The 27,213-nt window shown below is 43.1% G+C and overlaps 3 protein-coding genes across 5 annotated transcripts in view; 2 read left to right on the plus strand and 1 right to left on the minus strand.

The window, feature by feature from the left end:
- The window catches only part of SLC12A7 (solute carrier family 12 member 7), a gene marked incomplete at its 5' end in the record, with an annotated part of 97,170 nt that extends 94,752 nt beyond the window's left edge, over positions 1–2,418 (minus strand). Inside the window, one exon of one of the 2 annotated variants that reach the window (XM_083749678.1) lies at positions 2,189–2,418. In XM_083749678.1, the coding sequence (XP_083605804.1) occupies positions 2,189–2,372 (184 nt within the window). The remainder of the gene's footprint in view (positions 1–2,188) is intronic. The other variant, XM_083749680.1, reaches the window with a different exon arrangement.
- Positions 2,371–18,214, plus strand: LOC310849483 (uncharacterized protein; the record flags this gene model as incomplete). Its single annotated transcript, XM_083749730.1, has 5 exons — positions 2,371–2,596; positions 3,829–3,996; positions 10,553–10,583; positions 13,677–13,835; positions 16,854–18,214. The coding sequence occupies 4 exons, from the start codon at positions 2,371–2,373 to the stop codon at positions 13,687–13,689; spliced, it is 438 nt and encodes a 145-aa protein (XP_083605856.1). The 3' UTR covers positions 13,690–13,835; positions 16,854–18,214.
- A 344-nt stretch (positions 18,215–18,558) lies between these two features.
- MAJIN (membrane anchored junction protein) overlaps positions 18,559–27,213 on the plus strand; it is a 31,248-nt gene continuing 22,593 nt past the window's right edge. The window contains exons 1-2 of one of the 2 annotated variants that reach the window (XM_083749725.1): positions 18,559–18,683; positions 23,528–23,591. In XM_083749725.1, coding sequence (XP_083605851.1) covers positions 23,564–23,591 — 28 coding nt within the window. In that variant the 5' untranslated portion in view covers positions 18,559–18,683; positions 23,528–23,563. Of the gene's footprint in view, positions 18,684–22,040; positions 22,645–23,527; positions 23,592–27,213 lie in introns of those variants that run through there. The other variant, XM_083749724.1, reaches the window with a different exon arrangement.

The following is a 27,213-nucleotide window of genomic DNA, read 5'->3' on the forward strand; positions in this document are numbered from 1 at the left end:
TATGAAGTGGCATACCTCTCAAGACCCTACCACCACATTCCACAACATATATACAGTTGTCTCAGTGGCGTAGCGTGGGTTGTCAGCACCCGGGGCAAGGCAAGTAATTTGTGCCCCCAACCCGTGGATTTGCGCCCCCTAACGCTAACCCCCAGATGTTGCGCCCGGTGCGGCGGGGCCCCCCCTGCACCCCCCACGCTACGCCACTGAGTTGTCTACATAAATGATAGAGTGGGATACATTCTACACAATACTACTTAAGACTGCAGGTGAGGGTCTATTTTGGAACATTCCCACAAGGTTTTCCTCAAAAGTAAAAAGCTCCCTGAAGTAGCATATCAGGGAGAACCCTTTCTGCATCCAATCACCAGGCCCGTTTGCAGACCAACTCTGTTACAAAGATGTCTGCAAACATGACATGAAGGCTGGCAGCATTAACCCTGTCATGTGGGAATCCCTTGCCGATGACAGCAGTGCCTGCACACAGTCAGGTCGTGTATCCAGAGCAGTAACCTTGAGGAGAAATGACCACTGGGATGAGCACAGAGAGAGGAAATGCCATGGTGCACCTGAAGCAGCACAACCGGACGCCTTCATTTGCCCCAGCTGAAACAAAACATGTCTCTCCCATATCCATCTCTTGAGCCACAGCAGGTGCTGCAAGTCTCCCAATTGTTTAGCTTCACCCACAAAGGCACACTCCTTCTCCACTGACTTGAGTCAGACGGATGCCATATGTAAATATGTCTTTTGCATATGGGAATATTAAAAAACAGCACCTCTTTCCCACTGCAACCTGACATGGTACACTCCGGAAACATACTGATTTACCTTGCCTATACTCCTCTATAGGAGTCCGTATAGTAAAAGCTATGGTTTTCCCAGTAGTGATGTATGGAAGTGAGAGCTGGACCATAAAGAAGGCTGATCGCCGAAGAATGGATGCTTTTGAATTATGGTGCTGGAGGAGACTCTTGAGAGTCCCATGGACTGCAAGAAGATCAAACCTCTCCATTCTTAAGGAAATCAGCCCTGAGTGCTCACTGGAAGGACAGATCCTGAAGCTGAGGCTCCAATACTTTGGCCACCTCCTGAGAAGAGAAGATTCCCTGGAAAAGACCCTGATGTTAGGAAAGATGGAGGGCACAAGGAGAAGGGGACGACAGAGGACGAGATGGTGGGACAGTGTCCTCGAAGCTACCAGCATGAGTTTGACCAAACTGCGGGAGGCAGTGGAAGACAGGAGTGCCTGGCGTGCTCTGGTCCATGGGGTCACGAAGAGTTGGACACAACTAAACGACTAAACAACAACAACAATACTCCTCTAACTTCTCCCCAATTTTTTTTTGAAAACTTTGCTTTCTGCTTCCTAACCTTTCCCAACTGTTAACTGATGGTGCTCCCTCTAAAAATCCCCTTAAGAAACATGCTTACGGAGGTGGAGCTATAAGAAACTGGGCTTCGCTTTCCAGAGAAAATGCACAAGACCGTGGCTCGTTTTGACCAAAGCAAGCGCCGGAAACGCCCAGGCTTGGCGAGGCTCCTCCTTGTTTCCATCCGCTGCCAGGAGAGGGAAAGGCCACCTGTGGGACCGGCAACAATGGGAGTTGCAAATCCCCACGGCGGAACTTTCGCTAGGACAACCTGCAGGGCAGACTCGCAGGTTCCCCGGAGCATTATTATCTGTGCGAGTTCTCCACAACTTACCTGCATCATGCACACGTGCTGGGAAATAAAGAATAAAAAACGAACAAAGCCAAGCTCCCCCCCCCCACAGTTCCTAGTTTCATTAACTACAAACCACGAAGTTTGGGGTACTTTCCAAAGTTTTGCAGCGCCCACCCCGCGTTTGGTAGCCGTCCCCCCCCCCCAAAGGAAATAATGGATACACTAAACCTGGGTTCGTAGTTGACACCCAGATTCCTCCAGTTCCTTCCGGGAGTGTGGGCGAAACCGAAGTTTGCTGCCTCTTCCCCCTTAGATCCACCTGCGCCCACAGGAGGTGAAAAAAGCCCAAAATGTCCTGAGGGGGAGGGAAGTGCCCCTTCCCCTGGACATACACACGACCCCCCCCCCTTCATTTCACCTCCTTGTAACACGCATATGCCACCCACACGCGTGTGAGGGGGGGATACACAGCAATGAGAGCCACACAAACACAGCCCGAGACCCACGCGCGACCACTCGCCTCGGCTCCCGGGCTCCACGCGGCCATTCTCGAGGGGCGCTTCTTGCGGCCGCCCGAGGGTCCCCTCGCCCGGCTCCTCCGCCGCGTGCTCCGGCTGCTGCCCCGCTTGGGCGCCGGGGCCCTCTTCGCCGCCGCCGCCGCCCCCGGGCGCCTCCACGGGCACCACCGTGAAGTTGGTGGGCATGGCAACTCGCTCCCCGGCCCGGGTCCCGCCGCGCCGAGCCTCACACGGACGCCGCCGCCCTCCTTCCCCGCCCACCCACGTTAGCAGCGGCGGCGGCGGGAAGAGTTTGCGGCTCTTTCCCCCACACCTCCGCCTCTCTTTCCTCGGCCGGCCCCCTCAAGCGCCGGCGCTGCCGTTGCGGCCGCCGGGAGCTCCTCCGCTGCCAGGCAGGAGCCGCGCCTCACGTGAGGGGAGCCTTTGCCTCAGAGGGGAATGGCGGGAAGAGAGTCGCCTCAGCTGCTCTTTGTTGAAGGCGGCGTCGGCGAGGGGCAGAGGGAGCCCAGGGCTGCCCCATCCCAACACACACACACGCAGAGCCCTTGAGCTTCAATTCAACAGCCCTTTGCTGGCCCACACAAAAACACACACCCTCTGGCTTGGTTCAACACACACACAGAGCCCTTGAGTTTATTCAACACCCCCACTCCTTCATTTGATTCAACACCCCCCTACACACACACACACCTTGACTTGATTCAACACACACACACACACACACACACACACACACACACACAGAGCCCTTGAGTTTATTCAACGTCCCCCCTTTATTTGATTCAACACCCCCCATACATACACACACACACATACACACCTTGACGTGATTCAACACCCACAGAGAGCCCTTGAGTTTATTCAACACCCCCAACCCTTTATTTGATTAAACACCCCCCAACAAATACACACACACACCTTAGCTTGATTCAACACACACACACAGCCCTTGAGTATATTCCACATCCCCCACTCCTTTATTTTATTAAACAACCCCCCTACAAATACACACACACACCTTGACTTGATTCAACACACACACAGCCCTTGAGTTTATTCAACACCCCCCTTTATTTGATTCAACACCCCCCTACAAGTACACACACCCCTTGACTTGATTCAACACACACACACACACAGCCCTTGAGTTTATTCAACACCCCCTTTATTTGATTCAAAACACACTCACCCCTACAAACACACACATGCACACCTTGACTTGATTCAACACCCAGGAGAGCAAGCCCAAGCTTGCTCTGAATGTGAGAGGGTTTTGTATGTGGGGCATCAAAAGCAGCAAAGGATACATGCATTTGGGACCATATGGGGTGCATCTCTCCCCCCTCATTAGAGAATAATAACTGGGACTAGCCGTCAAAAGTCACAGATCAGAGATGCTCATATTTTTCATCGATATAGCAGCTAACGGCAATTATCTCAGGACAGAGATGTTACTGATGCTAAAGGTGATCTGTAAAACCCAGTGACACAGCATCCTCACAGAAAGTAAGAAGCTGGTAGTAGGTTCTTCATTGTGGCTTTTCTGTGGCTAAGCCCCCCCCCCCCAATGCAGAGCTTGTCACCATGCAATTGTTCCACAGTATTTGCTTGTTTAAGGTTTTTATATGGTGCTTTCTACCAGATATGACTTCAAAGCTGTTTCCAGACAACAAGGAAATCCGTATCAATAAAATACTTACAGGGCAATTAAAATATCAGCAAGAAAACAGCAATGATAAGCATCAGTTCCACAATACAAATAGAGACGAGAAGCTAACTGTGGCTTTCAAAAGTACAAGAAAGCAAACAGGTTATTTATTATTATTAAATTATTAAATATTAAATTTGTATACCGCTCTATACCCATAAATCTCAGGGCAGCAAAACATAAAGATTATGGAATCCCATAAGCCATAGGAAGGCGACAAATACGGTACCCTTAACATAATAGCACAGTTTCGTGTGACGGCCAGCAAGAAATAATAGTGAGGATCAACTCCACTGCCTTACCAGAGAGTGGAAGGGTTAAAACAGAAGCTAGCAAGTAGCACATAGGTGATAAGACTCAATAGCTTTTAGGGTTGTTGCAACTGAAGGGTTATTTATATCTGTTTCTTTTTAAGAGATACAATCTCAATAACTGAGTGAAGGTCAGATGTCCTGTTACACAGAAAAGTGGGCAGGAGAGTACACAATGAGAGCCATAATCTTTAAACATAAAACAACAGCCCTTCTAAAAGTGACTTGGCTGTTGGAACATTTTCAAGTGCTCCAAGTTAAGATAATGATACCAGCAGCAGTTTTTTCATTTGTGGTTTGCACTGTGGAATCTGCACGTGTTGCTCAGAGCTTGATACAGGAATGCTTTATACAACTGCTGCTTCCCAGAAGGCACATAACGTGAACCTTCAGGACCAATGCTGCTCATTTCTCCTCCAGCCAATAAGGTGCTTTTTACAGTCCCAGATGATTTTGTGTGGAACTTTTTCCCCTCCTTGTTTCTCACTCAATATTCTCCATCCTCTCAGTAACCAGCATCTCTCAGCAGCCTGTCTTTTACTCCAGGTTCAACTCCTACTTGCCACTCTCCACAGAAGGCTTGCTGCATACATATTCTTCTGCAGCAGTGAGCTTACGCACAGAGAGAGCAGGGAAATCAGAGAATGGTAGTGGAAATTGTACATAGCCTTAGGGGTAGAGAGAAGTGGTGTGGCCCCTTTAGTGTAGAATTCGTTGCTACAAGAGTGGTGGTGAATTGTCATTCTAACTGCATGCCAGCTGTTATCAATGTTGTATGATTTATATTTTGTACACTGCCCTGATATAATAAAGGTAAAGGGACCCCTGACCATTAGGTCCAGTCGTGGCCGATTCTGGGGTTCCGGCACTCATCTCGCTTTATTGGCCGAGGGAGCCGGTGTACAGCTTCCCTGATATAGACAAATGTAAAAATAAAATAAGGTTTGGAAGGATGGCAGATGGTGACAGTTGGAGGCAGAGCGGACAGAGCCATGTGAAAGCAGTTGGAAGGGAAATGTGGATGTAAGCTATGGGGATAGGTTTGAGAGACAACCTGAATTGTTCTTCTAATAGAAACAGGTGCATCATATCTCTTCCTTGCATCTGTCCCAACCAGTAAGGTAAGGGCACTCACCTCTTGCTTCAAACCTGTCTGACCAGACTACCATTGCAGTCCAGAAAGGTTTATTTCTTGGTGGAAGGTTCAGCTTGTAGCCTGAATCCTACATACTGTTCCCATTTGACTCATTGCAACACCTACACCTAAGGTGATGCAGAGAACAGTTAGACTGGAAAAAGGAGAGAGCAACTCAGGGCAGAGCCAGCCTGAGATATTTTGCCACACTTTCCAGGCAGCAGCTACAGGTGACAAGCATGGGAGGCGACAAAAGGAGTGCTTTTGGGGGGCCCAGATGTGCTACCCCTCCCAGCTGTCCCCGGTCTGCGGCCTATCTCAGGGTGTGTTTGGGTTTGGGGAGGAGTTAAATAGATAAAACTGAAATAACTTATATATACTTTTTAAAAATATTATCAGGGCAATACTTTCTGGCATAAGAATCTAGAAGGGAATCTTTTTCTTGCCTCCAACTTCCATATAATTTTAGTAGCAGAGGGCTTAGAATCATAGAATCATAGAGTTGGAAGAGACCACAAGGGCCATCGAGTCCAACCCCCTGCCAAGCAGGAAACACCATCAGAGCACTCCTGACATATGGTTGTCAAGCCTCTGCTTAAAGACCTCCAAAGAAGGAGACTCCACCACACTGCTTGGCAGCAAATTCCACTGTCGAACAGCTCTTACTGTCAGGAAGTTCTTCCTAATGTTTAGGTGGAATCTTCTTTCTTGTAGTTTGGAACCATTGCTCCGTGTCCACTTCTCTGGAGCAGCAGAAAACAACCTTTCTCCCTCCTCTATGTGACATCCTTTTATATATTTGAACATGGCTATCATATCACCCCTTAACCTCCTCTTCTCCAGGCTAAACATGCCCAGCTCCCTTAGCCGTTCCTCATAAGGCATCGTTTCCAGGCCTTTGAATATTTTGGTTGCCCTCCTCTGGACACGTTCCAGTTTGTCAGTGTCCTTCTTGAACTGTGGTGCCCAGAACTGGACACAGTACTCCAGGTGAGGTCTGACCAGAGCAGAATACAGTGGCACTATTACTTCCCTTGATCTAGATGCTATACTCCTATTGATGCAGCCCAGAATTGCATTGGCTTTTTTAGCTGCCGCGTCACACTGTTGGCTCATGTCAAGTTTGTGGTCAACCAAGACTCCTAGATCCTTTTCACATGTACTGCTCTCAAGCCAGGTGTCACCCATCTTGTATTTGTGCCTCTAATTTTTTTTGCCCAAGTGCAATACTTTACATTATCAGACATTGACTCTTTTACATTTATATTAACACTGTAATCTCACAAATGTCTACTCAGAGGTAAGCTAGGTACACCAAAGTAAGTGTATATAGGATGGTACTCTTAACAGTGGTGTTATATAGTGCAAACAAGCAAGGAATTCAGGGGGAAGGAGGACTCTCTGTTCCTTGTCATCCCTCTTCCACTCCCATGCAATATTTTTTTAAAGGGCTGTGTATGGTGATATTTATTTTAAGAAGCACTGTGAAATTTGGAGGGTAAACCCATAGATACGGGGAAGTAAAAGGGCATAGGTAAGTAAAAGGGCAGATCCTCTAGCCGCAAAAGAGGACTCTGGGAAGAAGGAGGCATAATGAAGTTTGCGGCACACACAAGTGCCATATTGCGTCACACACAAGTCTTGTTGAGAGCAGACTGGGAAGAAGGCGCACCTTGAGAACCCCCTTACAAAACTTAGTAGAGAGGCTGTCCACAAAATACATATGCATGCTGTGAACATTATAAAGAAATGCTAATCTTAGCAGAGACTGGCAGCAGTCTTAACTAGGGTCCGCAAAAAAACCTTGCAGGGTTGTTGGGCTCAGAAGGTTTTTTCTGTGCCCCAGTCCCTCCCTGCAATAAACACTTCAGGGACAAAGGGATGGCTCAGCTGTTCTTCATGTTCCTAATGTTGCTTCCCTGCCCCTGCAAGCTGGCTTCTGCTTCTGAAAATTCCAGCAGCATATGTGTAAAATTATTGTGCATGAGGCTTTGGGGGCAAGTAGGGGTTTTGGCCCTAGACTACGGTATTTTTCTGAAAGGTAGCTTCAGGTTTTTGCATCCTGGCTTCGTTTCAGGTTTGGCATCGCCAAAGCTTCTGCATATGAGCACCTCCTTAACAAATGGCTCCCGCTAATCAATTATTCTTAAAGGGTGTATTCTTTCAATACTTATTTGGAACAACAGCTCAGCTTTTTTCCTTTTTTTCAGGAATACATTTTCAGACTATATCATGATATTTTAAAGTCTTCTGGTGTTTGTGTGTATATGATGTTTGCAAGTCTACCTTATAATTTATCTCTAACTGGTATTTTAGTTTTATGGCAATTCCCTTTTATTGAAGTTAAATGTTACTGTGGTGATCATGTTGGGTTGTTGAGCTGGCTTTGTCACTCTTACATTACAGTCACCGTTACCATGTAATTCAGCTATATTTAAGTTTTAAATCAAATGTTCTACTCCTCTTAGGACTTGCAGCCAAACCCATAACTGACTGCCCTGAAAGTGCAATGAGTTATAATGACAATATTATCTGCTCGTCTCTTTTAGGGAACAAAAATTATGGTTATTCACTTAACCCTTCTTAAGTCCACCTTCCTGCAAATATAAGAAGTCATAGCAAAACTTTTAGGGAAGAGATTGTAGACAGGCATAATCAAACCGTGCCAGATTAGCATTGTCATTTGCTGCAGAAATGCAATACTGTAATGAATTGTGGTGATGACACCTATATGGCAGCTAATGCAGATTATTTATTATACTATTTTTAAGATTAGTGTAATCAAGGTAATACCTTAACACATTCATCTTCAGACCATGAGCTGTGACCTGACCTAAGTAGGTCACACAAATGGCACCATGGCCATCTTATAGAGACTGGGAGGGGAAAAGTAAAAGAGATGTGGAAGATTTAGGAGAAAGCGACAAAGAGAAGGCATGGAAGATAGATAAATAGTACAGACTGAAAGTGGCTAGGGGGTCCACGGAGTTAATTTATATTTCAGTTTGTGCAACATACACTTAAGACTCCCATTCTAGGCACATTTTCCTCCCAAAGTATTGCCTTCTTCATATTTAAGGAACAGAAACTGTACTACATTAACACTGATCTTTCAGTGCTCACTGGTGAATTTGTCTATCATTTGCTTTATTTTAGCAAACCATAGTTCCACAGTTGTTTCTTTCCTCTTTCAGAAATATGTCCTGTAAGTGCTGCTAGTACTTTATGCACGACAAATAAACATGAGAGACACTGGTGAAATTAGCTCCTTAGTTGCCACAATTGGGGAGAATCCATAGGATGCCCTCCAGATGTTTGTTGGACTACATTTCCCATCAGCCCCTAGCACAGCCCAAGGCCAAGGATGAGAGGAGCTGTAGTCGAGGAATATCTGGAGGGCACCATGTTGTCTACTCTTGACCCACAGAATTCTAGTCTGCTGAAAGCATAGAGGCCATGTAATAAATTAATTAGACTTTCTATAGCAAATTTAGTGTGTTTAAAGCCTTTTACATGCATTAGCACACATACAAGTTACATAGGAGACCTTTGATCAGAATTCTCAAGATGTATATTTAAAAGCTATCACAGGGGCTGCTAATTTGCTTGGTCAATGGCAGGTAGTGGGGATAATCTATAATCAATTGTAGATAATCTAAGGAATTTGGGTAGTGTCAAATTCATACATGAAATACAGTTGATTTAGAATAATGTTATTGTCAATATGCTACGTAACAGTTTTTTTAAAATGTTCAGATTCTAAATAGCAAGTCTACCACAATTAACTGAGAACAATTTTGACAGCTGTGTGACTAAAACAATATGCTGTACACTAATAAGAAAAAAATATTTTATTATAGTCTTTAATTGGCTAAGCCTTTAATCTTCTCCTTCAGAAGCTTGCTAATCTGTTACTACTTCTGTAGCAGAGACCTATTAAATGAGCTTATTAAAAGTCAGTTCATACATTCAAGGAAGGAGTGCAAGTGACTTTCTGCTTCAGATGTAATATGGCACTCACTAAGTTATCCCCGGTGTGACCCATGATTCATCATGTTTTTTTATCATTCCTTTTAACAGAAACTCAAGTGGTGAATGTAGACAGTGAAAACAGGGCCCTGAGAACAGGAGGCTCCCTATCAGGCTCAGGGGGATTTTGAGGTTTCCAAAGTACCAAAAATCCTTTTATACCCCACCCCTCAAGGGCACCTGTCCTCAAATAATGGTTCAGGAAGGACTGGGCATGTTTTAGTAGCCACAAAGTGTTGTGAGTCATTTGGCAAATAAAAACTGAAAAGGAGAGGCAGGAAGAGGTGGGGGTGGCATGGCTGGCTGAGACCCTGAACACAAGCACTCTTACTAGGACGGAGAATATACGGCAACATTTTATTGCAGAATCTTATTGCTTACCATCAATTGCATCTAGGCTTGCCACCTTTGGTTGGGCAAAATATGGGGCAGGCTGGGCGAAATAAAGGACAGGCCAGGGTAGGTGAGAATTGGGGGCACACACGCTCTCATGACTCCAAAACCTCTCCCCCCACCTTTGAGGAGTGGGATTCCCCACATTTGGCCTCCCCCATCACCCTGCCCCGTTCTCCCCCACAACGCATGAAGGTGGGCAAGGTCCCGGGGTAGCCGGCTGGCTCCCACGGGTGACTTGAGCCCCAGATCCAGCCTCTTGCCCATGTTGGCGTAGGAAGAGACTTGAGGAGGGAGGTGGGAGAAGTCAAGTCGGGGTGGCAGAGGGGGCCAAATGGCGGCAGCAGTGGCGTAGCATGGGGGGTGCAGGGAGGGCCGGCCGCACCGGGCGCAAATGTGGGAGTTAGGGTTAGGGGGCGCAAATCCACGGGTTAGGGGGCGCAAATTACTTGCCTTGCCCCGGGTACTGACAACCCACGCTACGCCACTGGGCGGCAGACCTGCACCTAGCTAGACCAGCGGGTGGCGGCTACTGAGGAGCACCAGCGAGAGGGAAGGAAGGAGGGGGCAAGGGAGGGAGAGGAGGTTGAATATGAGCACTCTACACAGCAATATTTTGTTGCAGGTCCTACTTGTGATAACACTAAACTTTAAACATATTTTGTGTGTTTACAATTACCCTCAGTCAAATTATTTCTAATTCCTAATTCAATGTGAAATAGCAATATATATATGTCCATTATGTTTAGAGTTACTTAACTTATTAATTTAATTATCTTCTATACGCCAGGTGTTCAAGTGCTCATCAAGGAGGTTCTAGGGTAAGCACTAACTGATTTAATTCAAAGTTAGAGTGTGTTTTCCCAGTCTAGCAATAATCTGACAAAACAGTGTTTGCACTTTGAACACATAGAACCACAACCTCATTAAAGGCAGTAAAAATGTTCCACCCACCTACATGTTAGATAACTGAGAGGTCTCTAAACAGTGGAGGAATTACAATAATGTAGAAGTGGGAAATATGTCATTCTGAATTCCTTTGGATAAAGGAGTACAGGTTTTCAATTAACAGAGAAAATTTTAAAATTCCTTGCAGGTTAGCATGTGTGTCTGCTATGTGACTACAAAAAGTACAAATTGAAGACATGTGAAATGTAAAAACGTGCCTTTGGCATTTGTGATGCTAATGTACATATTTTAATTGTTTGTAACATGATATGCCACCAATTGTCTAGGGAGAAGTTATTTGTGTGTAACCTCTCTCAAGAGATGTTTGAGAGGCAAAAGATGTTGGGAGGTAGAATTGTATGTGTAGAGGATAAATGTATATTAACCGGGGTTTTAATTACTTAGTGATGTCACAATTCTACCTACCTGAAAAACCACATGCTTCCGATAACACCAGATGTGAAGCAAATAGGTATGTGCTTTTAGAGTGTAATGAGAAAAATGTTCTGCGCATGCCCAGGGGAACTCTTATCACTAGGGTCAGCCTGATACATTTTTGGCACCTGAGGGAGACCCCAAAATGACAGCTCCTTTCCTGCCAGGGCAGAAGGGGCATGGGAAGATCAAGATCAATGTCATGATCTTCTGCCCTTGTGGACCCTGCTGCCTGAGGTGGTCCCCTCACCTTGCCTCATGGGTGGGCCAGCTCTGCTTATCACCCATTTTCAATTTTCACATTGAGACAGAACTTGTCCTTGGCTCGTTTTTTGCACTTGTCCTTTTTTGCACTTGTCCCTTTACTTTCTTTTACTGCAGTGAAAAGAAGGGAATAAGACAAGTTGGGTGTTATGCCCCATTCAGTCCTTTAGCACAGCACAATACAGTATTGTACTTTTTCTACAATGAGAGATTCTGAGGTTTAAACCTGCTTGAGCATTATGCCCTCTTGGAGGAAAAGGGCTTAATCATGGTTACTCATTTGTAAAAGAAATTTGCATAAACTCAGTGACTTTCTGCTTCTGATGTAATATGGCACTCACTAAGTCCCCCCCCCCCATGTGACCCATGATTCATCATGTTTTTATATCATTCCTTTTAACAGCAAACTCAAGTGGTGAATGTAAACAGGACTGAAGCGAAAATAGGGCCCTGAGAACAGGAGGCTCTCTATCAGGCTCAGGGGGATCTTGATGTTTCCAAAGTACCAAAAATCCTTTTATACCCCACCCCTCAAGGGCACCTGTCCTCAAATAATGGCTCAGGAAGGACTGGGCATGTTTTAGTAGCCACAAAGTGTTAAGAGTCATTTGGCAAAGAGAAACTGAAAAGGAGAGTCAGGAAGAAGGGGTGGCATGGCTGGCTGAGACCCTGAACACAAGCACTCTTACTAGGACGGAGAATATACGGCAACATTTTATTGCAGAATCTTATTGCTTACCATCAATTGCATCTAGGCTTGCCACCTTTGGTTGGGCAAAATATGGGACAGGCTGGACAAAATAAAACTCAGGGACACACTCTATAGACATGTTGCAGGACGTTTTGTAAGGAATAATTTGCAAGCAGTCCAACGCAGAGAAGCAGGGCGCTTCTTTTTCTCCTCCTGGCTACGCTCTTGCTGCCACCCCACTACACCACCTTCCTAACCACTGGCAGAGGAACGGGGGTGCAGAGGGAGCGACGCATGCCGTGCCCCCCTGCACGTTGGGCGCCACACCCCCAGAACACGCGTCACACCCCTGCTGGTGGCGTCATGCCCCCGGGGGGCACTAGCCATGCCCCCGCCTGCTCTCCACCCCTGGTAGCGCAGCATGCATCTTCGCCACTGTTCCTAACCATAGCTGTCAACTTTCAGATTTGAAAATAAGGGATCAGCAGCCTCAAAAATAAGGGATCAGCAGCCTCACCTGTCCCGGGGACAGTCTACGGGATATCTAACAATGCGGGATAGCAGCGGGAAGCAGCGAGAAACGCAGTGGTGTAGCGTGGGGGGTGCAGGGGGGCCGCACCGGGCGCAACATCTGGGGGGGCACGCTCCACAGGTTAGGGGGCGCAAAATCCACGGGTTAGGGGGCACAAATTACTTGCCTTGCCCCGGGTGCTGACAACCCACGCTACGCCACTGGAGAAACGGCGCTGGAATAAGGGAATTTCCCGCAAAGAAAGGGAAAGCTGACAGCTATGTTCCTAATCCATCCTTGAGGCAATTTCCCCAAATTAAACAGAGAATACAGTGGTACCTCGGGTTAAGTACTTAATTCGTTCCGGAGGTCCGTTCTTAACCTGAAACTGTTCTTAACCTGAAGCACCACTTTAGCTAATGGGGGCCTCCTGCTGCCGCTGCGCTGCTGGAGCACGATTTCTGTTCTCATCCTGAAGCAAAGTTCTTAACCTGAAGCACTGTTTCTGGGTTAGCAGAGTCTGTAACCTGAAGCTGAAACGTATGTAACCTGAGGTACCACTGTACAGCTGCAAAATTGTGTAGGCCTTACTGAGATTTCTTGCCCTTAGTTTTCACTTGCCATTGCTGACATTGGTGGAGGGGAAGCAAACAAGGAGGAAAGGGTCAAGGAAGAGAAGGTTATGAAACAGGCATGTGATAATGAGTTCAGTCAATAAAGTGATTCAGAACAAGAACCAGCTCCAGAGCCCTATTGCAGCTATCCCTCTCTGAAAGGGCAACTGGGAGGCTACTGATTGCATATTTCCTCTCGTAACTCTGTGTAAAATGAGTACATATGTACTCTTTTCTTTAATGGAAGCTAGATATGCAGATAGGGGTCCTGGGCCATCTGTAAGGGACCAGGCCCTCACAGGCCACCTCGCAGAAATGTGTCTAGGGCTGGGTTATAGTATATCAAATGTGGATGTATTTTATTTTTTTTTTAAATGCAGGTCAGTTCAGCAAGACCTGACACTGGAGACTGATGGTGTCTTTCTAATATTTGTTTTGTTTACAATTATAGTGGCACAGCATAGTGGAAGCAAACAAGCATTCCTACAGCAAGTAGTAGATCACCAGCAAGGAACTTACATCCCTTTGCAGCTGCACTCACTGTTCTAAGTTATTCCCAGCTAGAAACTCTTGGCTCCTTCCTTATTTAAGACAATTAAAACTTCAGCTGGTATGTATGTATGTATGTATGTATGTATGCATGTATTTGCTGTTTCTCTGTCCCCATTCCTCGGCTGGAGGGTTATCACTTTCTTTAAGCTCTGAGAGATATCTCATCCCATAAGCTGGAGACTTATTCCTTAGCTATCAGGAGACCATCTAGTTGCACAAAGATAACCATCAGGCTTTGTCTAATTGTTCCCGTACTTGGGTATCTTTGTCTAATTGTTCCCGTACTGGGTATCTGAAGAAGTGTGCATGCACACGAAAGCTCATATCAAGAACTGACTTAGTTGGTCTTTAAGGTGCTACTGGAAGGAATTTTTTTTGTTTTGTTCCCGTACTTGTCAAATAACTGCTTGTAAAGTTTATATAATACCACAAGGTGACTCCTTTGCTGTTAAGCTGCTTGTTGACCTTCCCGTGCCTGTGGCTTCCCACCTACTTTTTATGTTTAACATTCCTCCTCTATCATCCCCCATCTCTTCCTCTCGGAGCCACATTGCTCATTTCTAAAAGTCGGTGAATCAGCTTTCCCATCCACCATGAGAAAGCAAAGTTGTACAAATCTGCTTTTCAAATCCCTCAAGATAGTCCCAAGGACAGGTTGTTCAAATACCAGAAAAAGGCAGAAATGCTTTTCTTGAAGTTGAGCATACTTGCCAAGACTTGACTTAAAGAATCTTGGACATTTAACTTGTCCTGAGACATATCTGTGTTAATAACAATCGTGTAAAACAAAATGACTCAACAGAAACTGCTGTAGCAGAACAAAAAGGGGGCTGTGTGCAGTCAGTTTCATGAGACACTTATTTAATGTGCATTTGAGGCAAAACTTTCTTAAGGTAGCATACAGCTGTTAGATAAAGCTTTTAGAAGCATAAATACTTCCAACTGTGGCTGTCTAGTGTTGGTGCCAAAAGCACCGAAAATGTGAAACTGAGGAAGTGCTAAATATTTTGGGGGAGAATTTAGCAAGGTGTTGAAAAGAAGATGTAGTTTTGAATTATATTTATAGCAATGTTTTGGAACCATATAAACCACCTGGTTGCCTCTGACCCTATCTGGCACTCTGTGTGTAATGAAAGCATCATGGCAGACAGAATAAAGATGATCCATGATCCTGCAGCAGCCTGAGCTATAATTATTTGTAGAATAATTGTACATTATTCTACATCATCATTGCCCAGAAAACACAAGGACATCCCTGAAACCTAGCTGACTTTGCAGAGGGAGAGAGTAGAAGGCACAAAAGAAAAGAAGAAATAAAAAATAAAATACTCTCAGTTGTCTGAGTATTGACCTGAGAAAAATCTGCATAATATGTTTCTGATTTTAATGCAGGAGTATTGTGCCCCAAGTTTCAAATGTTTTGAAAACACTGTTCTTCAAAAAGCAGATTAATGTTAGAAATATGGGTTGCTTTAGAACTTCAGCAGGCAAGGTTCTTCTTATCACTGCATCTGTATGCCAGGAACAGTTAAACCTGCTGAATGTTTTCAGACAGAACTTTGGGCAGGAAAAAAGTTGGCATTAAAGAACTTAGTCTGTTGGGAATGAAGATGAGTAGTTGTGCCCTAAGCATTTTGCATCCTGTTGTGTGATCAACATGCATGCGTAAAACCAAGCCAAAGTACAGGATTTTCAATCATTCTTAATTTGAATTTGTAAAACATGGAAGATTAGCAATAATGACTGAATAAGAAATATCAAACATGCCAGGGGAAAGAAGAGGCATAAATTAAAAGGCACGTTCTAAGTAAGTTTAATGCCAGACAGGACAAAGTGTTTTACATGCTCCATTGCTGGCTGTCTGCCCACTTTATGAAATATTTAGATAGGAATCTGAAGGAGTAAAAACTTGTTTAGATCTAGGTAGCTATTAAAGTACCAATTAAAGTCCACAGCACTCTGGCCAGTAAATTTGTGCTAAAACACACACACACACGAGAACAGGAACAATGTATAACACTGCATTCTAAAGTAAAATAACATAAAAATATTCAGTGTTGATATATCATCAAAGTGTAGTATTATAATGCAAGTAAACAAGCAACTACACAAGTAGATTTACTGTTGTGGTCTTTAAAAAAAAAAAGAAAGAGTTACAACCAGGGCTATTTTTCAGCTGCAACTCACCAGAACTCAGTTCCAGAACTTATCTGGTGGGTGCCATTGCCATTAAAGTAGAACAAGGGCGGCATTCGTAGTGAGTTCCAGCACCTCTTTTTCCAGCAACATAACACTGGTTACAACAGAGGACAGAACAACATTTACCGGTGTTAAGGCTTACTGAAGTTAAACCTGTCTAGGTCTGTCCTGGTGTAAGGTTGCCAACTTTTTGATCAGCTATAAGGTTGCCAGCCTGTTTCTTGCCAAAAGTCTTGTGCCTGCATGAGAAAGAAATGGGAGAAACTGCATGGGAGACTGCCTTGGATTAGGGTTAATAATGTAAGAAGGGGGGAATGAATTAGATGTGATGGCTGCTGAAGACCTCTCTCTTTATAATGCAAGGGCCTTCTTGAGTAAAAAGAGTGCACAGCCAGGGATGTTGATCTCTTTCTGCCGAGTACATTTCTGATAATTGGTCTCACTACTGATTTCAAAGCTCTGATGAGGAAAAAGGTGTAGAATCTCATGGTTTCACTGTGTGAGGAAACCATGTAATGGGTGTGCCCTAATGTCAGGAAGCAGCAGGACTCAGGAAAGCTTCAATAGTATTTATTGCTGGACAGCAGACCAAAATTCAGCATAACAGCCACACGGGCAAGACTAATGCATTCACAGCATAAAACGTAGTGAGGTTGCCTCCCTCTGCTGCATTTCAAATCACATATGCATGCTGTTGTACAGATCAGAGGGGGCGGGATGACTTCATCAAATGCACATTGCATGTCTCATGCTATTCATGCAATTGTCATCTGCGCATGCACCATTGTCTGTGCATGTCCAGCAGACCAACGGCTGCCTCAAAGGTACACACCTAAGTCTAACTGCAGAGTGAATTTGGCTTAATATTTCCTTTCAGATTGAAGCTGGTTTGATGGAAATGCATCAGACAGCAGTACTTGTCAAGAAACTATTAGCATAGCTTTTCAATGTGGATTCAAAAACCATCAGTGGGAGAGCGCTGGAGCCAAAGTAAACTGTAGCATCCACACATTATACCTTTAAAGCACATTTGGAGCACATTTCTTTCCCTCAAATAATTATGATTCCAACTGGTTTCCAGTTGACTAAGGAGGGAAGCACCCCCAAGGAGGAGAGGGGAGTTTCTATTACAAATCAGTTATATCTCTTAAAGAAAGAGGGCAAAGGCCCAACACACTACAAAAAGCGAACAGGGAAAGAGTACCACAAATAATGTGATTTGTTCTTCAACCTTTGTCCGCATGCACTTTTTTCTTCTAATATCAGATAGTTTCTCCTCTTTATATATTTAGTTAAATGTGCATAAAAATGTATTAAATGTATGTTCCATCACCATCTCTAGTTTGGTCCCAATTCTTGGCACAGTAAATCTCCTGTATTTAAGGTGAAGTGGGGAACATACAAAAACAAATCTCAAGGCCTAAAGAAGCATACCAAAGCAGGATTTTTTTTACTTCTTGCTTTGAACAACACACCTACCCACGCCCATTCACAAAGTGTGTTGGGAGATTCCCAGCTGATACATGAGAAACAAGTCTAACCAATGTCCATAGTTTCATTTCTTCCTTTTTCACCTCTCCCTTGCCTTGTAAACTAAAACAACACAACTGTATCTAAATTAAAAGCAGATTGTGTCTCCCTCATTGCCCTTTGCCCTTGTGTCCCGGACAAGATATCCCCTATAATCCCGTCCCCCTCCCCATAAATTCTTACCATGTTTATCTGGTCAAATCTGTTGGATGCTATATAAAACAATTCAAACTTTTTTTAAAGCTCTTGGAAAAAACCACTTCAAGGTAGGAGGCTTTGTGATTGACACAAGGGCTGGGCAATTAGAGGATTGCTGGTGCAAACTGGATAAACAGGTTTTGCCTGAACTAGATTTGGGGAGAAGATTGCAAGTGTGCTCCCAAAAGTCATTAGTGCAGAGCCTTTTTAGCGGGAAGGAAAAGAGGCAGTTGGCTCAGGCCCTGCACATAGATCAACACTGACCAACTATATATTCCAGCTGATGATGGAAGGAAAACTGTCCTCAAATGAACATTATAAGGCTTTGAAGTGTCCTGCATGATTGCACTTCTGCCACTGCTAAACTTACATACATCTGCACACACACTTTATAAGTCACAAATACTTATTTTTGTTCTCCACCCCCGCGCATTGATCCATTTGCACAAACATATAATCCTGAAAAGCTGGCAAATACCCAGGTTCATGGTTTTGAAAAGGGGTCAGTGGCAGGCACAGCCTGACATTTACAGGTGTGGAGCAGCTGCACCTCCTGAAATTTCCTTTTCTGCACAAGAAAAGCCTTCTCCCCCTTGCATCAGGGCTACACCAAGCCAAATGCAGACCAGCCAAGTACCATGGCCTGCTTTGAGTTCAGAGAGAGCTGAGTGATTTTCCAGTTTGTACTGTCTGCCTGGAACTGGAAAAATAAGGATAGGGCAATCAAGCAGCTGACAGACCACAATAGGGGGCCTATGGGCTTTGACAGGCTTTTGGGGGGGCAGGGGTCACAGTCACAATTTTTTAGTAGTATAACTCTCCCCATATTAAACTGAAGACTGAGATTGGAGGTCAGTTTGAAATCTAATGTGGGTTGCACTTGTTGGTGCCTCAACTGTCTTTTTGAGAAAGCAGGCGTATGCTCCAGAACTAGCTGTTTAGGTACAGAACGGGCAGAAATTATTTCAAAGGGCAGCATGTAACTGTGTGGGTTCCTTGCACAAAGGTTAAGGTTTTTAAGAAGAAAACGGGAAGGTTTAAGGCAGGGGTCAGCAAACTTTTTCAGCAGGGGGCCAGTCCACTGTCCCTCAGAACTTGTGGGGGGCCGGACTATATTTTGAAGAGAAAAAAAATGAACGAATTCCTATGCCCCACAAATAACCCAGAGATGCATTTTAAATAAAAGGACACATTCTACTCATGTAAAAACACGCTGATTCCCGGACTGTCCACGGGCTGGATTTAGAAGGCGATTGGGCTGGATCCGGCCCCTGGGTCTTAGTTTGCCTACCCATGGTTTAAGGCCACTGCTGAGGGAACCCTTATTCTTGCCAGCAGGGGCCAAATCCTTGCAACTTGAGGTGAAAATGTCACTTTTTGCCTGCCATTGTTTTGCCTGCAATGTTTAGAAGTCACCAGAAACTATTCCAGCAGGGGGAGCTGTACAACGAAAGGCATAAAAACAACGGAAGGCCTAATTTTGAGAGGACAAAATGGCGGCAGGGGCAAAAGGAAAAGAGGAGGAAGAGAAACTGAGGAGGGAGTTGCAACACAGGCCCTCCTCATTGTCCTGTTCTCTCTCTCACACACACACAGAACACAGCGGACATGTTGCTTTTGCGAATCCTCCATCTGTACTCCTTTTATTGACACGTGTATTCAGTTCTCCTCTGCTTATTTTCCCCTCAGTGTTGACAAACTGGAAGGAAATGTTAATGGACGAAGGAAGCTGATTGTGGAAAAGGACAGCTTCCCAGGAGGAGACATGTAGCAGCAACCTTTTTTTTAAAAAAAGTTAAAATTGATTTTAACATATAAATTATAAAATGTACCACAAAACTTATCACTTATACAATCTTTTTAGACTTCCATCAGCACCTCTGATGATCCACCGTTTTAACCACTTCTTATGCATTTCTTAACTTTATATTGCCTTTACATCTCTTAACAAATCATCCTTCCCCTTTTCCAATTTTGCAGTTCTTCCAATTCTCCTCACAAAACTTCTTGCAAACCTACAAACGTCGTCTGAGCTTCACAAATACTTTTCAAAGTAAATTTACTCCAGTCTTCCGTGAATTTCTGGTCCCGCCGGTTTCGAATCCTTCCTGTTAGTTTATCTAGTTCTGCATAGTCCATTAACTTCATTCTCCATTCTTCAATCGTCGGTAATTCTTCTTACTTCCATTTTTGGGTCAATAATATTATTGCTGCTGTTATTGCATATAAAAAGAGCTTACATTCCTTTCTATTTATACCACACCCCCAAAATGCCCAATAAAAATGCTTCTGGTTTCTTTATGAATGTATATTTTAACATTTTTTTCATCTTATTATATATCATCTCCCAGAAGCATTTCACCTTTTTACATTCCCACCACATGCGATAAAATGTTCCCTCTTTTTCTATACATTTCCAACATTTGTTACTGACTTTATACATTTTCACTAACTTGACAGGTGTTATATACCATCTATACATCATTTTCATCACATTTTCTTTTAGAGCATTGCATGCAGTAAATTTTAAACCTTCTTTCCAAAATTTTACCCAATCACTCAGCTGTATATTATACCCAAAATCTTTGGCCCAGTGAATCATAACCGACTTAACCTCCTCGTCCTTCAAATGCCTTTCAAGCAGCAGTTTATACATTTTAGACAAAATTTTGAATCATTACTTAATATCTCTAATTCAAACTTTGATCCACTTTCATCAAATCCTTTTTCTTTAGTCCTGTTTAAACATTTCATTGACGTGGCGGTCGTGTAGCCAATCATTTACATATTATTTAATTTCTTCATATGGTTTCATTTTCCAGACATGTAGGAGCAACTTAGTGGGTGTTTTCCCCACTTCCATCCCCCACAAATTAGGAGACAGCTGTGCTTTCTTGTTCTTTTATATTAAATCGGGAGATTGAAGATATGTTCTGAGAGGTTACTCTTCAGTTACAAAGCCTTATCCCGTAATTTTATGCCTTTCCCTCCCACATACTCAGGCTCAGTTGCCTCAGGCTGATCAGAGACCAGAAAGGTGTCCAAAGAAGGGTCAGCTTTAAAACAAGTAGGGAGGGAAAAGTCGTTCTAAAAAGGACAACTGGTGTGTGTGTAAAAAAGGTTGACGATGAAAATATCTGAAAACTGGCTTCGTGTTCCTTTGCGACTCCAAAATATATGCCAAGGGAATTGGCAAAATTGACACATAAACTACGGGACAAAGATAACTGTGACTTTAAAGATGAATGGGAACCTTTTACAAAGTATTTAAAGAAACAACAAACTGAATTGGACTCCTTGGCAGGTTTTGAATAAACACTCACAAACTTTTTATTGACAATAACCAGTCAGATAAATCAAGGATTTATACAGTTTTGTAACATGCAGTTTTGTAATATGCAGAGAATAGCATTTGTAGAGAAACCAGAGATTGGAGCTGAGGGGAGGGTGGGTCATTTTATGGGGGGGGGGGAATCAAGGATGATATGTTTTAAGATAATATGTTTTGTTTAAATTCTGAATAATATATATTATTTCCAGAACGAGGAGATCTTTATACATGTGGAGGGAAAGCTGATGAAGAAAACCCATAAACACCATTTCCCCTCACAAACTTATTGCCATTTGAGTAGCTTGTTGTTAAAAAAACAAACAAGAACAACAACAACTAACTGTTTGGTGTTTTGTTAAGAGTGCAGTTTGGTGTTTTGTTAAGAGTGCAGTCGTAAGTTGGACAGGCAGGGAGCAGGGCCAAACTTTGGTAATATGGTGTCCTGAAGCAGGACAAAATCCCCCCCCCAAAAAATATCTTTATTATTTCCACAATAATTCCTTTCAGTACAGTTGCTTTTTTAGGAATATTCTTAGTAGGTGCCCATATAAATGTTGTTTTGCACCCCTTCAGCTTGGCACCCTGCCCTAAATCTGACACTATGGGGCAGCCAGATTAAAAGGTGTGAGGGGATGCTCTTAGCCTCTTTTTTGCCTCTTGTGTTTATATATACAGTGGTACCTCGGGTTACATACGCTTCAGGTTACATACGCTTCAGGTTACAGACTCCGCTAACCCAGAAATAGTGCTTCAGGTTAAGAACTTTGCTTCAGGATGAGAACAGAAATCGTGCTCTGGCGGCACGGCAGCAGCAGGAGGCCCCATTAGCTAAAGTGGTGCTTCAGGTTAAGAACAGTTTCAGACTAAGAACGGGCCTCCGGAACGAATTAAGTATTTAACCCGAGGTACTACTGTATAGTGCTATTTTTCTAGAAAAAGAGGTGTTCTGGAACTCATGGCAATGGTGCCCACCTGAGAGGTGCTGGAACTGAGTGCTTTTTTACTTTAAAAAATGTTTAGGGGTACTCTCATTTTGACTCAAGAAAATCACCCTTTTATAGTTCAAATCAGGAAAAATAAATACAGTAAATGGACAAAAGCACAAAGGTTCACAAAATGTTTAGGGGTATGCGTACCTCTGTGTACCCCCAGTAAAAAAGCACTGTGCTTTCACACTCCACTTCCAAATACAGTGGTACCTCGGGTTACATACGCTTCAGGTTACATACGCTTCAGGTTACAGACTCCGCTAACCCAGAAATTGTACCTCAGGTTAAGAACTTTACCTCAGGATGAGAACAAAAATCGTGCGGCGGCAATGGGAGGCCCCATTAGCTAAAGTGGTGCTTCAGGTTAAGAACGGTTTCAGGTTAAGAACAGACCTCTGGAACGAATTAAGTACTTAACCCGAGGTACCACTGTAAAAGGGATGTGTGTGTGTGTGTGTGTGTGTGTGTACACACCCACACCCACCCCAGCTATAGGTTGGCATAGAGAAAGGGTCAATCCTAAAGCCTCTCTAATGAACTGAGGCTTCTCCTTCCTGCCTTCCGGAAGGCCCCATTTTGGGGCTTAATGGATGCTACCACCAACAAAAGTACCACCAGTGGTAGCTTCTCTGGAGATTTTGGATGAGTGTGTGAGGAGCTACAGGATACTAATGTACTGATGTTTTTGTGTTTGCCACGGATGGCTATTGAGAGTTGGCAGTATGAATTCTATAAGAAAATAGAACTGTTGCATAACGCTCTCTCAGATTTAACAAAAGTTGATCTTTTAGTATTCTGGTTAATCAATGCCCCTCTTGTTCTTTTTTATTTAGTAGGTGTGCGGAGGGGAGGGAAGCAAGACTACAACAAAATGTATATTCTAAGTACCAAGCGAGATGGCCCATCATCTTTTTCATTCACCATCATTAGGCTAGATTGGTTTCCTGGGAGATGTCCCAGTTAAGTGGATTTCCTGATTAAGTGCTTCCCGATTAACTGGAATAGATTGTAAGGACTGTACATAAATATGCCTTGCTTGTGACTCTCTTTGTATTTTGTTGTTAGAAAACGGATGCCTGCTCCACATTATTTCTCTTTCCAAATGGGTATATCTTACTGGTTTCAAAAGTAGTGTTGAAATGGCATTATTTTCTATATGACTAGATCTCATAATAATAATAATAATAATAATAATAATAATAATAATAATAATATCTAGTCATATTTCTGATAATGTATTGTTGTTAGGATGGGGTACTTAGTGATTATGAAAAAAAATCACAAAAACAGGTTGGATGAAAGGCACACACCCTTTTTTCCAAAACACTAGAGTGCCTACAAAATTTTAGGCTCCAATCCTGTGCTTACTGCGGTGTAAGATCCTGTGAAACCTCTGGATTAAACATGCATAGGATTGTGCTATAAGATTTTTAGTCAGAGGTGATGCGATAAAGGTATAATTGCTTATAAATAGGATGCACTGATTTCTTTTGATCTGTACAGGCCATCCAGTACACTTTGCTGCCTGCAGCAGACGACATGATGGTGCTGTCCCCATGTACAAAAGGTAACTAGACTGGCAATTGAATGTTATTTCAATATTGGTAGTCAAACAGCATCCTCTACTCCTGAAGACAGCAGGCTAGCTTAGGCTGTGCAGGGCAAGCAACTCTTCCCTCAAATACTGCATCGTTCCCTAGCATTTGCTGCTTGAGGCAGCTGCTTCACTATGTCTAATGGTGGGGCTGGCTCTGGATGCACTGGTTTTGCAGTTCCTGAGATACCACAAAACTTGCAATACCTATAAGCCAAATAAGATAGTGGGATGAGTATACATACTACATACCCTCCAACATTTCTCTGATGAAAATAGGGACGTCCCATTCCATAATAATAATTTTACTATTTATACCCCACACAACTTTACAGGGTTGCCTACTCTGGCTACCTTCCAACATACATAAACACATTAAAAAAATTAAGCATTAAAAAAACATCCCTATACAGAATTGCCTTCAGATGACTCAGGGGTCAGATAATGCCATATCCTCCAACATTTCTCCAATGAAAATAGGGACATTCTAAGGAAAAGTGGGACATTCCGGGATTAAATCAGAAACTGGGGTTGCCTCTCTAAACCAGGGACGTCCCTGGAAAATAGGAACACTTAGAGGGTTTGCATACTATGTGCCAGTGCTTGTTGACATGCCACCACTTTCAATATACAAATAATCTGCTATCTGTAGCCTTACTTTTTCTCTGCTCCTGTTTCTATAGCATTCCAAGGCAGTACAAATCTGAGAGCAAAAGTTATTCTATGATCTCTGTGGCCATATACTGCTTAACTGAAAGATTTATAGTTTTGTTATTGCTGTTTTAAGCAGATTGGCAACACTGAGAACTGGAGGGTAAATAAAACCAAATTGGCTTGTTTATAGCAAACTGTTTAGAATATTGATATTCACATGCATTTCATTGTGTCCTATCCCTCTTCCCTTTCATTTATGCATATTAATAGAAATATTCTAAACTGTTAATTGCAATCAGCTGTGCACTCATGTCCCGCTTATGGACTTTCCACAAGTTTCTGGTAGACCACTGTGAGATCAGGATACTGGACTAGGTGGGCCTTTGGCTTGATCCAGCAGGCCTATTCTTATATTCTTATATCTTCATTGCAAACTTAAAGTGCTTTCATGCCAGTTAACTGTTGTGCTCTCTCTAAGAATCATAGGATTGTAATTTAGTGCAAAGTCTTTTTTTCTTTCTAGATGATGCCTAGATTCAGTCACTCATAGAACTTCAGTTCCTAGGATTGCTTGTTTATTGACTTTCTTTTTATATTGGCAGAATTTACATGCTGCCCCATAACAGTGTCCTCTGGGTGGCTTATAGACAATAAAACATTATTTTACAATAATAACCACAGAATTAAAAACAGTAAACTAATTTCAGCATACAGATTTCATCAGCAGAGAGTAAAACAGCACAGAAAAATATACAGCATCCTTAAAAACATACTGTATAGCAGATCTAAAATTCAACTATCTCAAAGGATTCACTATTTAAAAGCCTGGGGCTATCTCTTTTACTACTCTACAGTACATACAACCACAAACCTGGTCAAAAAGGCTTAGCTGATGAGGAAGATCAGTTTCCAAATCTGCACTAGGAGCCCATTTAGAGTGACAAATGTAACCCCTTCCTTCCCATAGCTCTGTAAGAAATGGCCTTTAAAGAACACATCCTGATTTGTCCATAGTTTGCGGCATCCTTGGTTAACAGAAGACTCCATAGCTCAGAGTCACATGCTTTGGATTCAGTTTCGTGGTGTTTTTCTTTTATTCAGTTTCAATTCCAGACACCTCTAGTTCAAAGATCTTGGGTAACAGGGCTGGCAGAAACCTGTGCCTGGGGCTCTGGAGAGCCTATTGCTAGACAAAGCAGATATTGTTGATGATTTGTGCAATTCTGTTTTCATTATGGTATTTATCTGTAAGCGGCTTTGAGGGTCTAGTCTGGACATAGACAAGGATATAAAGAAGGGATGGACTGTAGCCCAGAACAGAGCACATGATTTGCATGTTCTCAGTCTCTGATAACTCCTGGGTAGGGCACCCATGTTTGAAACCCTGTAGAACCGCTGTCAACTAGTGTGGTAAACAGTGCTGACCAACGATTGGATGCAGTAGTAAGGCAGACATTTTTATTTATTTATGTGACTTCATTATGCCCTCAGGACACAGAAATAAGCATTTGTAAATATTTCCAATTGTTTTATTTTGAAATGATTCTTAGAAATGTAAGACGGCTGTCTCACACTGGAGTTCATGTATGGGTTCAGCTTCATTAGAATGCCCTCTTCTGTGTTTATCTCCCTGTTTGGCTTAGAAGAGAGAAAACAGAGACTGCAGTTTGCCAGGAGAGGGCGTTCTCATCCTTGCTCCAGCTCCAGCCAAGCAGTTTCTGCTTGCTTTTTGTCTGCTGTACTACTGCCGCACTGGGCATTGCATTGCCGAGCAGCTGTAACACATGCAAAAATCTGCAGTACCATCCAGGCTTCCCCATAGGATGTTCTGAGTGGTTGATGGTAGGATTAAAGAATTTGTGACGGAGGCAGGAATTAAAAACTGTACTCGTAATCCATGTAGAATGAGGAATAACATCTGTCCCTGCAGCATAATGGGTCAAAGAGGTTCAGCAGAAATATCGCAGGCTGGGACTTAGAGGGTGTGTTTGGTATAACTTAATAGCAATTAAAAAAATCAATTTGATGATTTTTTAATTGATCAACGTTTTTCAGAAACATTGCCCAGATATATAACCTTGAATTTTTATTAATGTTAGGATTTGTGAGCAGAAGTACAGTCAGTAGAGTTAAAACCTGGAAAAAGTATGTGAGTGAGTATTTTAGGTATGTGTGTGAAAGAGAGAAAGAAAATTGAATTTAAGAAAACAAGTAGGATTAATATGGCATATGCAAGTGGAAGCAACAACTTTTTAGATGTGGCAGCCTTTGGACAAAGTGTTGTACAAGTGTGAAAAGTTACCAGGAGGCTGGTTTTGCCATATTTTTAGAAACATTATTTTGTGGGTCAGTTTATTAACGACACAATGACCTCACATTCACTTGTACCAACATGCAACTGTAGGATGTGTATGACTATTTCTATTCCGACAACTGCTAGAATATGAGAGATGAGCTCTGTGTCCTTTTGGCAGGAAAATCACAGGAAACCGCTTTCCTTTCCAGTGAGAAAATGACATTAAATAAATAAATAAATAAATAAGGAATTCAGGTTGATCAGACAAAAATGTAAATCAGTCCCCCCCCAAAAAAATTCCTTGTAGCGACTGGAATTGTATTGTCTGGAATTGTGTTGGTTGAGAGACCAGTGGTTCCTGAATTTATAATGAGATTTACCCAGGACTTGATCAGACTAATCAACTGATGTAGTTGTTATGCTTCAAGCAATGTATAATTTCATGGTTCAGAACTCTGAACCACCTGACTTTCTTTTTTCCTCCCTGCTTTGGGAGGAAAATAAAATCCAATGAAATTCTTTGTAATTTGGTATTTTTGATGCAGCTCAACTGAAGTTACCATGAGCATATTATGAAATAAATAGTTGCATTTGTGAAGGAGAATCATTTTGGTGCAAATATTCTGCCAAACAGCAATAAATCGT

This window comes from Podarcis gaigeae (genome assembly GCF_964106915.1).
Source record: "Podarcis gaigeae genome assembly, chromosome: 7".
In the NCBI taxonomy this organism is placed as follows: domain Eukaryota; kingdom Metazoa; phylum Chordata; class Lepidosauria; order Squamata; family Lacertidae; genus Podarcis; species Podarcis gaigeae.